This window comes from Mus caroli, chromosome 6 (assembly GCF_900094665.2).
Source record: "Mus caroli chromosome 6, CAROLI_EIJ_v1.1, whole genome shotgun sequence".
NCBI classification, from domain to species: Eukaryota; Metazoa; Chordata; class Mammalia; order Rodentia; family Muridae; genus Mus; species Mus caroli.
Window position 1 is genome coordinate 8,011,460 of NC_034575.1, and position 21,858 is coordinate 8,033,317.

Sequence of the window (21,858 nt, forward strand, 5' to 3'; positions counted from 1 at the left end):
GGCTGTGGGTCTCTGCATCTGTTTCCATCAGCTGCTGGATGAAGCCTCTCAGATGATAGTATGATATAGTTACGCTAGGCTCCTGTCTGCAAGCATGGCAGAGTATCAATATTGTCAGGAGTTGGCTCTCTCCCATGGGTTTGGGTGTCAGGTTAGGCCAGTCATTGGTTTGCCATTCCTTTAATCTCTGCTTCATTAAAGATCTCAGATTAAAGAGTAAAAAATAAGCTTAATCTGAGCCTATAGCATTGATATATCAAAAATAAAAATTTTGATAGAATGAATTAAGTGATAAATGTTTAGAGATGTTTGAATTTTAAGTTACATTTGAAGGTACAAATATCAGCGCATAAAGTAAATATCATAAAAATAATTTAATGTACTACAAATCAGACTTTTGGAAAACTACTTATTAATCCTTTTAAATTATATTTTATTAAGGATTTACTTGGCCTACTGAGTAAAATGACTATTTTCCCCAAAACTCATCAGATCTTTTCTAGAGTTTTCTCCAGATGGTATATTCAACACACTGTCATTAAATAAAATGAAAAGGTCTGGTAAAGGAGTAAAAGACTGAATATCCCTAAAAAACTTTTCAGTATATGTCACCTGCAAAAGAAAGGCACCATTTCCAAAGTAAAGATACTCTTAGTCAGTGAGCTATGACTTGTGTTGGTTCACAACAGCATACACTGAATTGCTTTTTATAATATAGCCATGGTAGTCATTCTTGCAAGAATAGAGGTATGCTTCTGTTTGTCATTACCACACTACCTGTGTGTATTTGAGTATGTGCGTATTCATGTATGAATACTTTTTTATATTTATAGGAATTATACTTAAAATCAGAAGATAAGAGATCTATAACCTTAATTTTTCATAAAAATTTATTCAGGCAATGCTCAGAGTGTGACCAGGCAGGGAGCAGCGACATGGAAGCAGAGATGGCCATGGAAACCTTACCAGATGGAACAAAACGATCAAGGAGACAGATTAAGGAGCCAGTGAAGTTTGTGCCACAGGATGTCCCACCAGAACCCAAGAAGATTCCAATAAGGAACACGGTATTTATTCTTCATTTATTGGTTTCAGTGACATCCCAATGCAAAATCTTTAAGCAGATAAAGGGTTTATAACTTTGAAGTCAATCAAGTGTCCATATTGCTCTGAAGTATTTCTATGAAATCAGTTTTCTATGTTATGTAGCATATTATATTTAACTGAACATCTAGTTTGTAGGTTCAGGTAAAAGCCTAATACTGATCACCAGCCTAATCAATGTTCCACTAAAACACACAACATTCCTGAAGCCATAGATTGCTGTGCCTCCCTCAACAAGCTTACCTGTCGAGGTTGCCTTTCATCTCTGCTTTATATATCTCAGTCCCCAATCTTTCCCTTTGTGTTTCAAACCTGTGTATTCATGAACAGCATTTCGTTTGTCAAGTTTGAGTCTTTGTGAATTGAGAAGCCAAACTCTTTCTCTTTGGTGACCTGAAATTTTTTTTTTTTTTACTAGCATTAGCACACAACATTTACTGATTTTTTTTTTTTGCTTTTATGTATGTGTGTATGTATATATGTTTGTATTTTTAAAGATTTATTTATTACATGTAAGTACAATGTAGCTGTCTTCAGACACTCCAGAAGAGGGAGTCAGATCTCATTACAGATGGTTGTAAGCCACCATGTGCTTGCTGGGATTTGAACTCTGAACCTTCAAACGAGCAATCAGTGCTCTTAACTGCTGAGCCATCTTTATAGCCCTATTTATTTTTTTGGATATTTTCTTTATTTACATTTCAAATGTTATCTCATTTTCGGGTTTCCCATCTAAAAATCCCTGACCACATCTCTCTTCCCCCTGCTTCTATGAGGGTGCTCCCCCTCGTATCTACCCACTCCCACCTGGCATTCCACTGTGCTGAGGCATTGAGCCTTCACAGATCCAATGGCCTCCCCTCTCATAGATGCCAGACAAGGCCATCCTCTGTTACATGTGCAGCTGGAGCCATGGGTCATCTTTGGTTGGTGTTTTAGTCCCTGGGAGCACTTAATAAAACCCTTACTAGTTTGATTAATGCATAGAGACCCATATAGCTGTAATTCATTTAATTTGACTGATAGTTTCTTGTGGGAAGAATAGATCATGCTTCTGGTTTGTTCTCTTAGTCATTCCTTGGCTTTCTATTAATGTCTTTGTTTTAGTTAATCCTGTAAATGCCCTGTGTAGTATGGTAAGAAGCATTTAGAGAATAGAATAGATTTGCTGAGTTGTAGACTATTTGTACTTCACTAGATTTCATCTCTGGGCCTAATAAGATCGAAAGAAAAGAAAGGACTGGATTGACCACCATGGGTTGTCCTCTGACCTCTATGCATGGGCTCTGGCACATTTATGTCCAAAGGCATTAAGCGCGCTGGATGGTATATTGTTTTGAAATAAAAGATTGAAGCTTAGGGAAATGTTATGATTATTCTGTATATATCATGAATATAAATTTTCCTTAAAAGTTTGAGAGAATAGTATGTTCAATATGAAAAGAATCTTTCACACTTTCATCAACAGAGGCAGGAAAATTAAAAATTGGTAAAAATACAACTATTACATTAAAAGATGGAAAAATCTCAGCTGCACTGAAATCCAGTATAAAGTTCAGTTGGGTATTGTAGTGCATATTTGCATTACCAGATGTGGGAGGCTGAGACAGGAGGAATAAAGTGTAAGGGCAGCCCATCTTATATAGAAAAACCTTATGTCAGGTGGGGCCGGTGTGTGTTTTAACTAGTAACAATTAGAAATACAACTGTTTGATTTTCCTAAGAGAACAACTCAACAATATACCTCATTGATTACATTAGCATTTAAAGTATAAGTGAATGAAATGATCTAAGTGACTTCTCTGAAGACTTTTCAAGTAATAGTCAGGCATAGTGGTGCACGGCCTTTATTCCCAGCATTTGGGAAGCAGAGACAGAAAGATTTCTGACTTCATATCTATCTTAAAAGGGTCTGCCTTTAAAAAACTGTTTCAGAAAGCCTATCATGGTGGGGTACATTCCTTTGGGAGACAGAGGCAGGCAGATCTCTGAGTTTGAGGCCAGCATGCTCTACAGAGTGAGTTCCAGAACCACCAGAGCTACACAAAGAAACCATGTCTTGAGAAACCAAAACCAAAACAAACAAACAACCTTCAAGTAATAATAATATAAAAGTGTTATGCATTTTTAAAATGGAAAGTTTTAAGCCAACGGTAACTTTAAAATAGGAAAGACACTTAAAATGAAATATAATAACAAAACAAAATAGCACTAAGCCAAAATATTTATCTCCCTCAAGGATACAGTTTTTTATTTTTTGAAAAAACAAATGTGTCTTGACACAAGGAAAAAAAATAAAAGTTAGCTTTCCTAAAAAGTCATAACTGCAGGTCAGCATTTATGAGTCTGTAGAGGGAAGGTAAATTGTTGATGTAAATAGAAAACATACACTAAACGTTTATTTTAAATAGTTGCAGTTGGAAGAGATACTTAAGCACCTAGTAATAGGAAACCAGAAATGCTTTCTAAAAGAAATTCATTATATTTTGACCTCAGTATTTTCAATGAGTTAGAAGATTGGCAAAAATTTTACATATTCATTTCTTGTAAAGTAAATATGATAGAGTAAGACTTCATAAACAAATGCCCAAAATAATTAGCATTGAGGGAAACTAAACTACAGTGCATTTTTTTTTCATACATGTGTTTAGAAAGTACTAAACATGAACAGGAGGTATGCAACGCATGAGAACACTACTGTCTGTTCTGGCCCAAGCATAAACACGTGGGAAGCTCACAAGAGACAAGTCTATGCAGTATGAATTACTTTCTCAGTTTCTCATATCCTCTTTTGAGGTCTGTGTAATAAACATTTAGTTGAAATAAAAATGGACTTTTTCTTAAATATTTGGTCATTGTATGACAGATTTAGAAAGTGAGTCATTTCTCTTCATTTCTCTTTTTCTTTTCTTTTTTTTTTTTTTTGTTGTTGTTGTTGTTTATAGTTGGTTGGTTGGTTTTTGAGACAGGATTTCTCTGTGTAGCTTTGGTTGTCCTGAACTTTATTACATAGACCAAATTGGGCTAAAGCCCACAGAGATCTACCTGTCCATTTCTCCCAAGTGCTTGGATTACAGGTGTATGCCACCGCCACACCTGGTCTGAGCTCCTTCTCCTTTGATGCTATACTGTGTCACCAAAATGTTATTTTCCCCAGTGCCCTCTGAATAGTGTTTGTTAAACATTACTGTGATGGTTTCACTGAGAATAGCCCAGGTGTGCTCATATGTTTAAATATATCATCCCCAGTTGGTAGACCTATTTGGGAAAGATTAAGAGGTGTGGTCTTGTTGGAGGAGCTGTAATAGGATGTAAGGAGGACAGGCTTTGAAGTTTGAAAATACCTTGGCTTTTATGGGTTTTTTTTGTTTTTCTTTTCATTTTGTATTTCTTTTTGTCCATTTGCTGTTTTTTATTGTAGACCTGCCTAAGAGTGATTACTGATAGTCATGTGACACATCAATACTAGTCTTAAATGTCTTCTGCCAAAGAAATTAGACCATCACTCTTCAATTTAGCCAGGCAGTCTCTAAGGACAAGAGCAGAAGGCACTCTCAGTGGTCCTCACTCCCTCCTGTTTTGCTGTTATGAGAAGTGAGGTCTCAGCTATGAGACATGCTAGAGTCAAGGATTTCAGCTGTGGAGAACTGCAAACAGGAAGCAGACCCAGCCCAAGAGAGAGATTTATCTTTCAGGCAGCCAGCATAGAAGAGGAGAGCCAGCTGAGCCTTCTGACATTGGACAAAGGAACTACACTACTTGAAGTTTGCTCTTCTGTGTTTCAGTCTTTCTTTGGGCCAATCCTTCCTCACTGTGGCTTTGTAACTCCCTTTTGGAATGACAGAGCATATTCTGTACCATTATATGTTGGAAATTTATAGTTTGTATTTTGATTTTTATAGAAAGTTACAGTTAAGAGAATGCCGTGAGCTTTAGGAAAGAATTTGGACTATGGGCTTTTAACCAGTGTTGAGGCTCAGGAAGTGTCAGGACCCATTTGCTGCTTTTTTGAAGCAGAGGAAAAAAAAAAGAAAGAAAAATTCTGCCTCCCAGGCAGGACAGGGCCTGTTGGCAGATTTCCTGGCCTGCTGAGGCATAGAGTGATAGATAAGAGGAGCTGCAGGCTCAAGGCTCGGGGCTGATGATTCTATTGACCTTGGTGGAAGGAACAGAAAGGTTTCTGGGATACAAACAAATGTCTGTGTACATTTTACCAAAATTGTTTGTTAGCTTGTGGTTTTGCTTCCCATGATACTGTAGTATAAGAAAGCTATGAGAAATGCACGTGCTGCTAGTATGGTATAAACCAAGCAGACCCCCCATAACTTCGTCCTGCATTTTCTTTCTATCTTTCCTGTAATCATCCTCACTACCGCCTCAGAGGACTGTTTGACTTCCCCACAGGCTGAACCAGTTCAAGGAATACTGTGGGGGCTTTCAAAGTTGGACAGAGTGCATTTTTTGTTTGTTTTATGATATAGCCATGAGACTGTGTGGGTCTAAGAATGGAATGTAGTAGTTATGAATAAGTTGTTCCTCATAAGTCTTGGGCATTTGAGTACTGTGTTTCTACTCAGTGAATGTTTGAGAAGGCTAAGAACATGTGGCCATGGCAGGTGAGGCATGTCACTTGGGCAGGTAGAGGTTCCTGTTTTCCATAGTGAAATATTGTCAAAGTTAAGAGAATTTTTGAATGTTAACCTTGAAAAAGCTGGTATTAATGAAGAAAAGAAGGGGACTGGAGAGTTGGCTAAGTGGTCATGAGTGCTAGCTGCTCTTGCAGAGGACCTTGGTTTAGTTCCCACAACCTATAAGGTTGCTTCAAACTCAATCTCATGGCTCTAGGGCCTGTTCTTTTATTCTATTATGCTGACTTTCCAAGCAGAAGTACTGGTAATGATTCTAGATATTCTTCATACTTAGACCATATATGCTTGTGGCAGCTTAATCACTACCACATTCTGCTAGTTCAGCAAATGGTTCATTCATTGGCACAGGAGTAGTAGCTCGGTATGTGGATATCAACAATATTGTCTTTTTTTGAAAGGAGCTTTGTTGAACATTAAAGAAATTGTCAGTTACTATCTTACCATGAAATACCAAGCCAATACCTTGATTGTGGATATCTCAGCCTGAAAAGTACTAGAGAGTGGATAAAATATAGGGGTGAAAGCAAGTTTGGAAAAACTCCCAGGAAGTAAGTGCTTGCTTAGCACAGGACTTAGACAGTGGCTTCCAGATTCCCAGACATTCTGCTGTTTTTCTTGCTTTCTGAGGATGATGATATTCTTATCCATACTTATGTAAGACATTAAATGATTAAATAAATTGCTGGTGGTTTTATATACATGTATACATAGAGCAGTGGCTTGAAGGTTTACTGTGTGCCCAGAAGTCATCTTTATTGTACATCAAAGTGGTGAACCTAGAAGGTTATTTTGCTCTTTTGCCTTTCTGGAGATCCAGATGGATCTTTATCACCCTTTCCATGTAATAATTAGTGAAGTTTCTCATTCCTCATTCCTTTATAATAATTAATAGAAAGGATATGTGAATAAAAAACTAAATAACCCTGGTATCTTGTCATGAATAATATGTTTATTTTAGGCCTGTCGCTATCCTCTTCTCTTTAGTGATAGAAGCTTTACAAAGGGATTCCTCTCATTAGACACGTTGGTAAGGAAAGCCTAATTTATTTCAGTTCAATTAGGTAATATTTCACCTCAAAGCAGAGAGATACATGATAGGAATGAAAATTAATTAATTCAACTACTATGAAATCCAGTGTCAGAGTAGCTGAAAAGCTAAAGCTCTCACTCAATCAGCTCTTCTGCATACAGTGCTTTTTGCTGTTGTTATCCTCAGATTGGCTGGTGGAAGGATATGAAAACCACAATACAGCTAATTAACTCATTACATTTTGAGGATATACGTTCATCCAGTTGATTTTTACAATTCTTTTTAACCTTTAAACTTGAGGGAAAAGATTTTCAAGGTTGCTTGTACATGAGTTTCTCTAGATTGTAATCCTAGCTGTAAATGAGTATTTGAGAGAAAGTACTTCTAATTTAGAATGTGCAGTGAAATTTGTTATAACTTTTTGATACTAAATTTATACCCAAAGTAACTATCATTATGTCTGCTCTAAAGACTTTTACCTATATAAATTTGATTGTTATATTTTTAAGAATCTTTTTTATTTAAATCATATAAATATTATTTTAAGATGTAAATAATATTTTTATTATCAAATAGTCACTGTTAAACTTCCCTTTTAACTTCTGTGATAGGGTTTCCCACAGCCTAGGCTGCACTTAAACTTACTATGTAGACAAGAAATTGAACTTTTTGAGTATCCTGCTTTAAGTCTCAAGTTCTGGGATTACAGATGTGTATCACTGCTTACTGCTCAAAGGTAGTAGAATTTGGTGAATGAAGCCTAGTAATGAGGTGGACTATAAAGTCTCCTGTAATACCTAAGTTTGTTTATATTTATTTAGAACATCAGGCAATCTGTACTCCAACCCCTCAAATCCCATGCTTTAACGGTGACTTTCTTTTTTCCCTCTTGACATCTCCCAAACTGGTGCAACTATAGCTCTGATTTTTTTTTTTTCAAATACTTGAAGTTTTTATCACAAGTCTTTTACTTGTTTGTTTAGAGTTACTCCAAGATATATTATTTGAGTCTATTGTGAAAGGTGTTATTTCTTTATATAGTAGGGCTACTGAATTTATTTTTGAGTTAACCTTGTATTAAACTACTTTGCTGAAAGTGTTTATTGGCTTTAGGAGTTCTCTGGTGGAATTTTTAGGGTCACTTATATATACTAACATATCACCTGAAAATAATGATACTTTGACTTCTTTCTTTCCAATTTGTATCTCCTTGATCTCCTTTAGTTGTCTAACTGATCTAGCTAAGACTTCAACTACTCTTGAATAGATTTGGACAGAGTGGACAAAGCTTGTCTTGTTTCTGATTATAGTGGAATGCTTTGAGTTTCTCTCCATTTAATTTGATGTTGTCTATAGGCTTGCTGTAAGTTGCCATTATTATGTCTAGGTTTGTATCCCTAATCTCTCCAGGACTTTTATTATGAAGGAGTGTTGGATTTGGTCAAAGGCCTTTCCTGCATCTACTGCAATGTTCATGTGATTTTACTCATAACAAATATGTACTACAAAATAGCAGGAACGGGAGTTAACAGTCTTTGGTCATTGATATTTCTCAATATCAGTTGTCTCCATTCACCAATAAAATGAGACAGACTAACTGAATGGTTATGGAAACGGGATCCATCTTTCTGCTGCATCTAAAAACACACCTCAACATTCAAATAGACTCTACCACGGAGCAAGCTGTTGAACAAGATATATCAAAATATAATAAGATACACCTGAATAGCAATCTGGTATAGCTATACAATATCTAACCAAATAAACTTCAAACTAAAACTAATCAAAAAATTTGGGGAAGAACATTTCATACTCATCAAAGAAAAAAATCCATGAAGATGACATTTCATTTCTTAACATCTCTGCCTCAAACACAAGGGTATCCTTGTGTAAAGTAAAAGAAACATTACTACAGCTTAAATCACATATTGACCCTTACATCCTGATAGTAGTAGTCTTTAATACCCTTTTCTCATCAATAGACAGATCATCCAGACAAAAACTTGACAGAGATGGTAACAGATATTATACACCAGTTGGACCTAAGGCTAGTTACAGAATATTTTACCCAAACCTAAAAGAATATACCTTTTGCTCTATTTATATTCTTAAACTGATGACTTGCAGTATGTAATTGTAAATTATCAGTGAAACTTTGTTGCAAGTATTCTCTATTTTTATGTGAGTTAATAGAGTCAAACCTAGTTTGGCATTATGAAGTTGAGAAAATGACTGAATAATGAAGTTCTAGAAAGGACAGTGCCAGGGATAATGAAATATTTTCAAGGAACTCTTTCTGTCTTTATTACCATTAAAATGAAGTGCCTTTAAATACTTACTAATTTAATGAATGAATAAACACATGACACAAGGATTTTTTTCCTTTATATTTATGTTTAAATTATTTCTGTTAATGGACAATAGGGTAAAATGGATCTTTTTAATTAATGTTCAGATAATAAAGAAAATAACAATAATCAGAATTCTCTTATACTAGAACATGCTATTTTTCTTTGGTCCCACTGATGCCTTGCAAATGGTCACCAGTGTTGCTTGAAGAGTTTTGTGCACAGGACAGAGACTCAATTAAATGAGTTGATAAGGGCTGGGGATATATCTTATTGGTCAAGCTCTTGCCTAGCTTGTTCAAGACCCCAAATTCAATCCAACCACCCTAAAAATAATTACAAATAGTATACAAATTAACAAAATAGTCTGATTTTCCCCCAAATTGTCTATGAAATAAGCACAATTAAATCTAAATTCAATTGACTTCAGTATGTTCCTGCCCATTTTGTCTGCATTTCTAAGCCAGTATCCATTTTTCTTCTCTCAACTTGTCTTAGATATGTTTTTTATTGCTGTGATTAAGACACTGTGACCACAACCAGGTTAGGAAGGAAAGGGTTTATTTCACCTTAGCGTTCCATAACACAGTCAATCACTGAGGGAGATCAAGATAGCAGTGTGGAGTCAGGAGCTATTGCAGAGCCAATGCAGAGGCCTTGGGGAAATTCTGCTTACTGGCTTGCTCCTCATGGCTTCATTAGCCTGTTTTATGTAGCAGGCTGAGCTACACCCACACCAATCATCAATAAAGACATGGGCCAGTCTCGTCCATATATGGTAGGTGCAATTTTTTTCTATTTTACGTTCTTTCTTTCCAAATGCCTGGTTTGTGTTCAGTCAATATGAAAGTAGTAGCACACAATTACTCAACCAATTTAAGTTACTCAGCTAATTATTCTGGTAGCACCTATGTAGCCGTGTTCACATGTTTTGCTTTGTTTTTTACATTCCTTATCAATGTTGAGCTTGCGGGTTTCATTCTTACTGAAATGGTGCAAAATCTATTTGTTTTTAAAAATTGTTTAACAAGTTTTCTTATATCAGTTTTTAAAGGGATGCATCATTTGTATCATATTAAAGATATTAAAATATGACTTATATTTAGGAGGAATCTTGTTAGTTAAACTTTAGGTATAACTTTAAAAGCTCTGTATAACATGAGTGTTTATTTCCATAGTTCACCCTACTGGTCTCAGAAGTCGTTACTGTTATAGTTTCTAGCTTGGTAGACTCAAATGTTGAGACTTGGTTCCAGTCTCTTGTTCCTGCTTATATTTTATGGGTGATGCTGTAGAACTACTGTGAAGACAGCCTGGCCTTGCTTCCTGCTGAGAGCCGTAATGGTGACATTTTCTCTGCATTGTTTTTGTGAGGAGAGAATCTTCTTCCTTTTAGGCATAGGAATTACATTTGAAGCAAATAAATGAGAGTCTTCATGTCTCTTTTGAAGTTACTTTAAAAATCATATTTACTTTTGGGTATATTTTCTAATAACTTTAATGTAGCTTGAAAGCTTTCCGATTTTGTTTTTCATTTCTTTATACTGTATGCATCTGGTGACTTTTCATCTTTTACACAAGTTCCAGAGGGCTTTCGGGGGCCTGTCCCTTTCTCTTTGTGCATTCCCTCATGCATCCGTTTTACTTTCTTTGAAGTCCTGTAATTTTTATTTCCCATGACTCATAAATTTTGGGATGTTTTAAGATGTATTTGTTGACATAGTAAATACAGTAGTCACAATACATTTTCAGTCTTTACTGAACCCTACTTTCTTGTAGAGAACACTGCTTCTTTTAGGTCATTGTTTTGGAGAAGGAATTAACAAATTTAATGTGTTTCCTTCTCTTCTTACATATTAATTTATTAAGGCAAGGGGGCAAGCTATAGTTTGCATTTGTTTTATTAATATTGAAAAGTTTATTAAAGCCAGTATACAAATTCATGGGTCTTATCACTCCATTTTATATGTGTTGTTGCTAAAATTGCTACCCCTCCAGTGGTAGTCTTTAATTGAGAGGTAATGACATATTCTATCTAGCTTGCACATGTACAAGTTAGTCACAGCAGTGTTAATATTGTAGTGTTGAGAATCTGAAAAGTGTTTATTGATGAATATTTTTGGATGTAAGCTTAGGAAAATGCCTATTAATACGATTATAATGAAAATTAAATTCATGATATATGGGACCGTTCAAATTTTTCTGATGTGTGGCTTATCATATTTTTTAAGTAAAAAATGACAGACAGAGGCAAGTGATCTAAATGGCTAAGAAAATTGTTCATAACTAGATAAATTATAGTTACCTGCCTACCCCCTCCCCACATTAAGGGTTATAAAAGCCTTGGAGCATTTTATGCAAATGATTGTGGAACTTTAATGGGGAATTTGAGCATTTTCCCTTTAATATTCTTTACCATTCTGAAGCCTTATTGAAATGGCCTATCTATGAAAGTTACAGTACTATGAATACCAAGAAAGCGAAAAAATAGTTTAAACTTTTGCCAAATCTTGAGTGTTTGTATTACACAGTGTAGTGCAATTGTGTATTAGTTGTAAATGAACTATTTATGTTTATTTTATCAAAACAAAATTTCTGAAACATTGGATGGAATAAACATTGTGTCATAATGACTTATACTCCCCATCTGCAGACCACTACTATGGACTGGATGGAACACAAATGATTTATTTTAACAGCTGAGATTTAAAGAACATTTATTACAAAGTTAGGTACCAAATAATTCCCAATAGAACATTTTTTGACAATTATTTTTTTATTGGTTATCTTATTTATTTACATTTCAAATGTTATTCCCCTTCTCTGTTTTTCCTTCACAAGGCCCCTATCCCATCTCCCCTTCCCCCTGTTTCTATGAGGGAGCTTATCCACCCACCTACCTACTCCTGTCTCACTGCCCTAGCATTCCACTACACTGGGACATCGAACCTTCATAGGACCAAGGGCCTCCCCTCCCATTGATGGCAGATAAGGCCATCCTCAGCTACATATATGGCTGGAGCCATGGATCCCTCCATGTGTACTCCTTGATTGGTGGTTTAGTCCCTGGGAGCTCTGGGGGGACTGCTTCGTATTGTTGTTCTTCCTATGGTGTTGCAAGTCCCTTCAGCTTCTCCAGTCCTTCCCCTAACTCCTCTGTTGTGGTCAGAAAAAAAATTAATATAAATGCATTAGTGTTGTTGTAAATCTTAAGTTTCCTTGTCTTGAATGACTTTAATTGGATTTTGGTTAGCAGTGAAAAATCACAGAGTATGACATTTGTGCGTTTTGGTATTAATTAGCAAGGGACTAGCTAATCTGAAAAACTGACAATTACAGCATTGATTCATTTATATTAGAAAATAGTCCTGGTGAGGATTATTTGACACCACTCTCATTTTGAAATAAATGTTTTGTTGTTGTTGTTGTTGTTTTGTTTTTTATCTCAGCTACTAGAATAAAACCTAAGTGGTACCTTGTGTCTTATCTAGTCTGTAGAGCAGTGGTCTGCAGATGGGGATTGTAAGTCTTCAGCAGCCGTGCTATGTAAGCTAGAGAGTTTAACCATACTGGCTGTAAACACCATTATTTTATTTCCTTTAAACATGTGGATGCCTTCTTTCAAATGAAATACAAATACAATCCAAATGTAGGATATAAACTTTTTTACAAAATTATTTTAGCTAATCTTAATAATTTGAGAATTTTGGTCTTTGCCTTCTACCTTTTTTGTGGTTACTTAGGGATTTTTTTTTTTTTGTATTGCACAAACATACATACATAGGTACATGTGTGGGAAAACAATAGATATGATATGATTCCAGTTTCAGTGTTTTAGTTGTAGAAGCGATTGCTGGTAAGACCCGAAAAATTACTCTGAGTAAATCATTTCATGTAAGTATGAAATGCTGAAGAAAGTCTTGGAATATTAGTTCTTTCCTATCAAATATGTGCGTATTTATATAAAAAAGGTAGTATATCAAATGATATAATTTTAGCAACATGCATTGGAACAATACAACATTAATTACAAACACCAGTTTTCCAACATAAGATCTAAAATGTAACAAAGAAAATTTATATTTATCGTGATAAACCTTAAGAATTTTTATGGATTTTCTTTCCAGAGAACCAGAGGACGAAAGCGAACCTTTGTTCCTGAGGAAGAAAAACATGAGGTTTGAATAAGTTAAATTCTTTTTCATAGTCTGAACTTAGGGAAACTTTCTTGCTTTGAGTTATTTCCATTCCATTCTTCCTATTCAGATTTGTTTTGTTTACTTGTTTTTTTGTATGGCAGGAAAGAGTTCCTAGGGAAAGGAGGCAGAGGCAGTCTGTGTTACAGAAGAAGCCCAAAGCTGAAGACTTAAGAACTGAGTGTTCAACTTGCAAAGGAACTGGAGATAATGAGAATCTCGTCAGGTAAATTGAATGTGGAGACCTTGTCCTTAGGGGGTCAAAGCCAAATAAATGCCCATCATTTTATTTTTTTAATGACAGATAAAGTAAAAACAACTACAGAAGAAATCCTTTATAAAATGCTATTTAGTGAGAATGCTACTTTGGAAATACATTTTCTCCACTTATTAATGTGCTAGACATGTTTATGTTCTAAATTGAGATATAAATAACAGCGAGTATGGATCTTGAGCAAGAGAATTCATTTTCTCTTGAGAATAAATTGGTAATGCTTTCTGTAAGATTCTGCCGAAATATTTGTTCTGAGTCCCTTGTACTGAGGTTATTATGTTTATTTATCTCATTAGACCACAGTTTCTAAAGACCCTTGGCATATCATAAAAGTTGAAGTTAACTCACATTGGTGATGATAGAGGATGATTGGCAACAGCTTTCATAGCACTTCCTCATTGCTTTCCAAAATGAATGTGTTAAATGCTTCTCTGTTATGAAATAAAGAAAGGTGAAAAGATGGCCTAGATAGAGTTTATTTTTTGTTTGAATTCCTTCTTTGTTTGTTTTGTTTTGTACTTTAAAAATTTTTTAAGTCAAACATGATACCTTCCAGGAACCTCAGCTGATGCTGCTCAGTGGCTACTCCTCAAGCTTCAAAGACTTTGTATCTCTGGCTAAAAGAAGAAACTACTCAAAGTGATGGGGGGAGGTGGGGCATGGATGGAAAGCAAAAAGTGCTCATTTAAGAGTGTCTAGTCTTTCAGGGGCCAATGACACACAGTGTGGAACAGTGTGACACACAGTGTGGAAGGGAGCATTTTCTGAGTTGTTTTAGAAATGATGTTTAATAAATCTATAGTCAATTAACTGGGGACAAAGAAAGTAAACATTTCAAAAGGAATAAAAAATGATAAAACACATATTTGTATTGTATGATTTAAAACATTAACTATTAAAATGGCGTCATGTATTTCAGTCACTAAGAATATAACTTCTCATAAAAGGCATTGAGTTATAAAGTTATTAGGTTTGTTTTTTTTTAGAAGATTAGGAGGAAGTAAAAATTCTAGTGAAGAAGTAAAAGGATAAGAACTGCTCTATAGATGAAGTCCTATCACAAGTTAAATTTCTCTCAGCTTTGAGAATTACCCCTGAATAGTTGTCTTCCCATTATGGATTTTTGAAGACTGTCAGTGGTGATACCAGAAGCATAAGTATGACTTAGTTGTATTCATAAAACTATGACTTTTTTTTTAATGATAGCCACATATAATTAACAAAACTCAATGAAAGGAAATTCCCTTGCGCTGGGGATACGGTTGGGGAGCTTGATGAATTTGAAATTCCCCAAGCTTTCATGCTGCTGACCCTCCTTTAACTATGGGAATCTCTATAGAACATTATCTTCTGGATCATTTATGTTAGGATATATAGATTTTTACTGGGTTGTATTATTTTTTTGATATATTTGATAATAGAAATGAATACAGTTTTTATTTCAAGAAGATCTTTTTTTCTAGGGTATTTTCAAACGATTATATTTTAGTTGTCTTTCAAAAAATAGGTTTCATCTTTCTTCTAGAATTGTTAAGATTTTTTGAGATTATTACCCTTCTTATCTATTTCATGGCTTTCTTCTAGAACACTTATTCCTACTCACATTATTACAATAAATAGCATCTAGAATTTTATCAGTTTTTGGAAGGTGACAATATTTGCTACTCTAGAATTGATAATATAGAAAGCTAGCTTCTTTCTCTGGTTTGCCTTATTAAGAGAGAGGAGCATAAACCATCTGTAAAACTTTTAAAGGAATTTATATGTATACAATTCAATGTTTTCATTAATATTTTCTAGGTTAAAATTGGATATGAGGTAATATCACAAGTGTTTTGTTTTGTTTTAAGATTTTCTTTTTTATATGAGTACACTGTCTCTTTCTTCACACACATCAAAAGAGGGCATCAGATGCCATTACAGATGGTTGTGAGCCACCATGTGGTGGCTGGGAATTGAACCTCTCTGAGAGCAGTCAGTGCTCTTAATCGCTGAGCCATCTCTCCATGCCCACAAGTGTTTTTTAGTTGTAACGTTATCGTTTTTTTTTAAAAATATGTCCAGTTTAGACACCACTGTTCTTGGATTTAAATATTTTATATAAAATTTTGTTTGCTTAGTAAAATTAATTTTATACTTAATATTTGTCAGTTTGTCTGGCATCTCATTTATTTTGGAATTGGCACCATTATTTGAAAAATCCTTTCTCCAAGGTCATATTTTTATGGTTGTTTTGTACCTTTATCATGCATGCATAGTATTTTATCTCTGATTTTAATATACCTAATTTATTAGTCACAGACACTTATTCATTTAATTAATTAATTAACTAATTAATTAATTAATTTGCAATCTTAGGGATTAAACCCAGGATTTCATGATGATCTCTTATATATGACTTTTTTTCTTGTAAAGATACATTTTAAGGGCAGGGAGATAGCTAAGTCAGCAGGCTACTTACTATACTAAGAAACTAAGTTATATTCCCAGTATTCACAAAGAAGCTGTGTGTGTAAGACTTTGAGTATAATCCCTTTGCTGTGGAGGAAGAGATCGTGAGGCCCACTGACCTGCTGCTGTGGCTTTATCAGGGACCTCTGATCTCAATGAGAAACATTGCCTCAAGTAAATGCTATTATGTATTTTTGGAAATGATTAAATTAATTTCACCAAATGAGAGAAATAGGATTATCAAGGTTATAAAAATATTTAATTTGCCTTTAATATAATCTTGAGGAATTTTTAAAAACAGTACTTCCATTTCCCATCTTTTATTATGTTTTTCATCAGATATTTTCTTTATTTACATTTCAAATGTTATTTTTAAACTTAAACATTACCTGATAAATTTGCCCTCTAGAGAAAGTACCCAAGGAGCTAAAGGGGTCTGCAACCCTATAGGTGGAACAACATTATGAACTAACCAGTACCCCAGAGCTCTTGACTCTAGCTGCATATGTATCAAAAGATTGCCTAGTGGGCAATCACTGGAAAGAGAGGCCCATTGGTCTTGCAAACTTTATATGCCTCAGTACAGGGGAACACCAGGGCCAAGAAGTGGGAATGGGTGGGTAGGGGAGAGGGGGGTGGGGGTATGGGGGACTTTTTGGGATAGCACTGGAAATGTAAATGAAATAAATACCTAATTTTAAAAAAAAATACAGTTAAAAAGCTAAAGGACTACTTGAGGCCTGTTAAATTGTGATATCTCTCTGTGAACATACTTGCTTTGATAAAGATGTTCTATATTTAGATTATCCAATTGCTGATGCCGTTTCCTTTTTTCCACCTATTATCCTCAGAAATACTTGATAAATGAATCACATGCACTTAATAAACTCCATAGAAGCATTGACTCTTTTTTATTTAATAAAAATATTATGATTAAATTTAATCTACGAGGATCCTCCGAAATACTTGATAAACGAATCACAGGCACTTAATAAACTCATAGAAGCATTGGCTCTTTTTTATTTAATAAAAATATTATAAAATTTAATCTATGAGCAAATCAGGTCACTGAATATAAGAACATGTATCTAGTAGGTGTGTTTTAAAAGTTTAAAATGAGAATTGCTTTTTGGTACAATTAGAATGCATGCACACTTATGTGTATATGTGTATTAGGTAAGGAAGCAAATTTGGTATACCTATAAAAGAGTAGACATGGAAGAATTTTTCTCTTTCAAAGTATTTGATTCTTTAAAAGTTGAATTTTGGAGATAAGCAGTCCTTTCATCTCCATGAGCTTTTTACTCTGCTATTAAATTGAGAGCAAGACTGAACTGTAAGCCTCAAAGTTTATATTAACCAGGTAAACACAGTGTGGCACCCTTTCCTCCTGTGTGAGACACACCAGGAAAGAGTCTAGAAAATTCTTATCTGTGAATTTTCTTAAGCTGATGCCTTTTATTTTATTTTGTATATAGCTGTTAGAAGCATGCAGATAGGAAATAATCTGTGAAGCTATTTCAGTTTTATAGCTAATTCTGCACTATTAATTGCATGCTGGAATCTCATCTGCGTATATGGTGAGTTTATATAGATACTGAACCATTTTGGATATAAGGTTAGCTTGATGCCTAAGTAATGCTATCAGCATTTTGATTTTTTTTTTCACATTTTAAATGTCTGACTTCATAATGTTTTTTCCGAAACTAAATTTGGTTGCATCATTAAACTATCAGGGATACCAGCAAGAATTCATGTATAATAGATTTTATTTCAAGTATTCTCTAATGAGTCTGAGTATTTAGATTTTTAATTAACTTTTTTGTTTGTTTGTTTTAGCTAGTGTATAGGGTTGTAAATTTCCTGGATCATAATTGAGTTTTTCTCTTTGAGATTTGATTGGACTGATTGTGATCCTGAATTTGGCTGTTATTTTGTTAACTATTTTCAAAGATATTTTTTCCTGTTCTAATACTGTACATGGTAGGCAAGTGCCCTATAATCCTGGCCCTATAAACATGGTCATTATTTCCATGTTATTGAATATCACTAAAAATAGATCACTCAAGTTACTTTAAAAATATTCTTTTGGTTTTTTTTTAAGGAAAGATAGAATTAAATTTCATAGAATTCTTACACTGCTTTGTTTATAGAATTTCTTCATTACTGGCTTTTTATAAACTTCTAATATCAAAATTACTATTTTTATTGAATGACTATTGTATGCATTGTGCTAGTGACTGAGCAAGGTCTAGCTCACACTAGGTAAATGCTCCTCCCATCTTTCTTCATTGCTGTTTACAATCTCACTAAATTGCCTTCTTCTGTGCTTTAACAAATTATTTTAATACTTTGACAGCATACTTAGTGTTCCTACTTCTCATGGTAGATTGAATATGAAAGGCAAAGCAGAAGTACCATAGCTACATATCTTTGATGTATTTATTTCCTATAATTCATATCCTGAAACTATCTTTTAATTTTAACAGGGTTCATATCAAAGCAGAAGAAAAAAAAAAACAGTATTCCAAATCTAGACTGAATCGTAAGGGAGTGCTTGTATTTAAATGAAGGTTTATAATTATGACCACATAGTAGCTTTATGTTCTGAATTTTTAACATTTTGGTGATGTGGTGGGGATGAGTTTTGAGACAGGGTTGTCTAGGCTGGCCTGGAAGTGTAGACTAGACAGGCCTTAAATATACAGTGATTCTTTTGCCTTGAGTTCCTGTGTGGTGAAACTGACAATTGTGTGGTTTATTTTTAAAACAATTTTAAACCACAGTTTTAATAGTCAACTTTCCTGTTGCTTTATAATTTAAGTTTAGTAAGCCTCTTCGAATGGAAGCTGGTTCTCCAGCTGCTCTGTCTCTGATTACTCTAGGACAATACAAACAAATCCATAAATAGCCCCTGTTCCCTTGATGAGTAAGCAAGTGTCCTGTTTAAACACCTCTGTTGAGCTGTAATTTTCATCCCTTAAGTTTTCACTTCCTTCAATTTGTTACTTTTTTTTATTTTTTGAAATGATATCTTTTACTATATAGCTGTACCTGGCTTTTAGTAAAAACTGAGTAGTTTTTTTCTATATTTTAGGAGGCAATATTGTGTAATAAACTATTTATAATCACTGTTGGCTTGAACCCTTTGTAATTTGTGAACTTTGCCTTCATCTCTTTTTGGTTTAATTTTACTATTAAAATTTACAGACAATAATGCCTGCTATTTAGGTTGTCTGGAATGATAAATGTGATGATGTAATGCAAGATTAGGTAATGATAAACATTCCACGTGTACTAATTAGAAAACATGGAATTTTTCATCTCATTCTATGTGTTCATCTTAAATAATTTTGCTACCTGGCAAGGCAGGCAATGTCATTACTACTGAGATGGTTTTGGTGAGAAAAGGCACAGAGTCAAGTTACTTCCCAAGTTGTATAACTAAAAAGTAATGAATTCAAGCTTGTACCATCTCACTCCACATTCCACAATGTTTGATATTCTATGTTTTAGTTCCCTGCTGCTTAAAACTTGTGTGTGAATTCCACACACGTTGCAGAAGCCATTAATCCTAATATTTGTGGGGCAGGGGCAGGAGAATAATTGTTAGAGACCAGTCTGAGTTGCATAGTCCCATAGTGAAACTCTCCCCCCTTCCCCCCATAAATAAATAAGTAAATAATAAATCCTTGTAACAGATTTGTGTACAGGCTAGTTGGTGGGACTCAGTCCATGTCCCATGTTCTTTCTGTTTTTTTTTTTTTTAATGTTTTTGATGACTTTTTGGCCTTCGTTTTTTTAAGGTTGAATGCTACAACCTTATTCTCTTAAGCAAGCTATTTCTTAAAATTAATATTTATGAAAATATTTTATTCTTTTAAACTTTATAAGTCACTGTGTTATAATTTGGTTTTACTTTATAGTGAATAAGAATTATAGCACTAATTATGGAGAGGGAATTTGGTCCAAGCTTTTCTGGGATATTTAAAGTTTGAGAAGGTGATTTTAGATAACTTTAAGGCATTTCAACATTTTCATAGTCAATGAATATAATTACATTGTACTTATAGAGTGTGTGTGTATGTGTATATATATATATATATATATATATATATATATATATATATGTTACATGCACACATACTTGGTTAACATATATAACACATAAGTTTAATGGCACACAATTTATTAAAGTTGCCATTTAGGTAAAGTTGTGGTGCTACTTCTACTCTTTTGTGGTATGTGATGCATACTTCTACTCTTTTGATCATTAGTAATATTTTGTTCCTCTCTTAAAAATAGCATTCTGTGGTTCTTCTGCCTTAGGAAAAGTGCATCACTGCTCAAGGTTAAAGAAACATAATGCAAAGCTAAACTTTAGAGCGGCAAATAATTAATCACTCCTTTGTACAAAAAAAGGTATTCAAGCATTGCAACTTTCATTTTGTGAATGAACTTTGTAGATCAGATGTACCTCACAAAAGTTGGTCTCTTGATTATCTGTGATCTGGAGGATTACTGTTTTAGTAGAGGTGGGTCATTTAAGCATACCAGTGCATAGTAATGAATTTCGGTCCATTAAATTCAGTAAGCTTAGAAAATGAGACTATTTTGTACTAATGTTAATAAAATGTCAGCTTGTCCTTGCCTGAGAAGTCTCATGCTGTTAACCCAGTCTTCTCTGTAGCTTATGTAAATAGACTTCCCGTGTCAGAAGTCATAACTGCAGAGTCACATGGCATAGCTGATCCGGATGCCTCTTAAGATGCCTTCCTGTGTCTACACAGATAATTTAGGTAACAGATTGTGCTTTTAATTTTCTCTTTTCTCCTTAAGAGTATAGCCTTGGAACTATTAAACCTGCCCCCCGCACTGCACCCCCACTTTACCTTCTTCAGTTCATTCTCTAACTGATATATACATGCCATTCATATAATCCTAGGTTTCTTGTTAGTACTGTTGATGTACATGGATTGGTTGTTGACTAGTACAAGTCAAATAATCATTTTCTTATTTACTAAGGGACAGTCTACTCTCCAGCTCCTCCTCTGCTTTATCTAAGTCAAGTGGCAATATTTTTCACACTAGTGAAAAACAGAACATGAGACTTATCTGAAAACATCTAATAACTAGGAGACAGTATAGGAAGAATGTGAAAGGCTACAATTTGAAGATTACATGCATACTTGTCTTATAGCTATGATAAAATACCCTGAGAAAAGCAGTTTGAGAAAGGAATGATTTGTTTGTTTACTTGATTTTGCCTCTCATTTCCTGGGTGTAGTTCATCAGAGAAAAGGAGCTATAGTGGCAGGAGCTTGCCTGGGGGCTGGTTATATTGCATCTGTGGTTAGGAAGCAGAGGGAGACGAATGCTTGTTCTCAGCTTAGTTTCTTCCTTTCTGTAGTCCAGGATCCCAGCCCAGCATAGGCAGGTGGTTTCACCTTCAACCTAGTAATTCCACACAGGCGTGCCCGTGGACTCACCCCCCGTGTGTTTTTAGATCTCAGGCTTACAGGTGAGATGAGGGTTGTAGTTTATTGGTACAGCTCTGTACATATAAGACCCTGGTTTATTCTCCTGCACTACAGTCAGCCAACTAGTTTGAGGTTGGATCATGATGGTCTGCAGAGAGTCTGTGTCCTTAAGGAATGTAGGTATTATTTCTGGAAAGCAGTTCTTTAATTTTGAAGAGAGCCCTACATAATTAGTTTACTATGTGTATTTGTGATGTTTGCTGGTGTGTTTGGTTACCTGTGGGTATGGAAGTCAACTTTGGTTACCTTTTCTTTTTTTTTTTTTA

General features: G+C 34.7%; 1 protein-coding gene across 8 annotated transcripts in view; it reads left to right on the plus strand.

Moving 5' to 3' along the window:
* Phf14 (PHD finger protein 14) overlaps window positions 1–21,858 on the plus strand; it is a 175,115-nt gene that overhangs the window by 86,989 nt on the left and 66,268 nt on the right. For 7 of the 8 annotated variants that reach the window (XM_029478629.1, XM_021165026.2, XM_029478628.1 and 4 more), the window contains 3 exons: window positions 899–1,067; window positions 13,259–13,309; window positions 13,432–13,553. In XM_029478629.1, the coding sequence (XP_029334489.1) occupies window positions 899–1,067; window positions 13,259–13,309; window positions 13,432–13,553 (342 nt within the window). Of the gene's footprint in view, window positions 1–898; window positions 1,068–13,258; window positions 13,310–13,431; window positions 13,554–14,157; window positions 19,772–21,858 lie in introns of those variants that run through there. The other variant, XM_021165029.2, reaches the window with a different exon arrangement.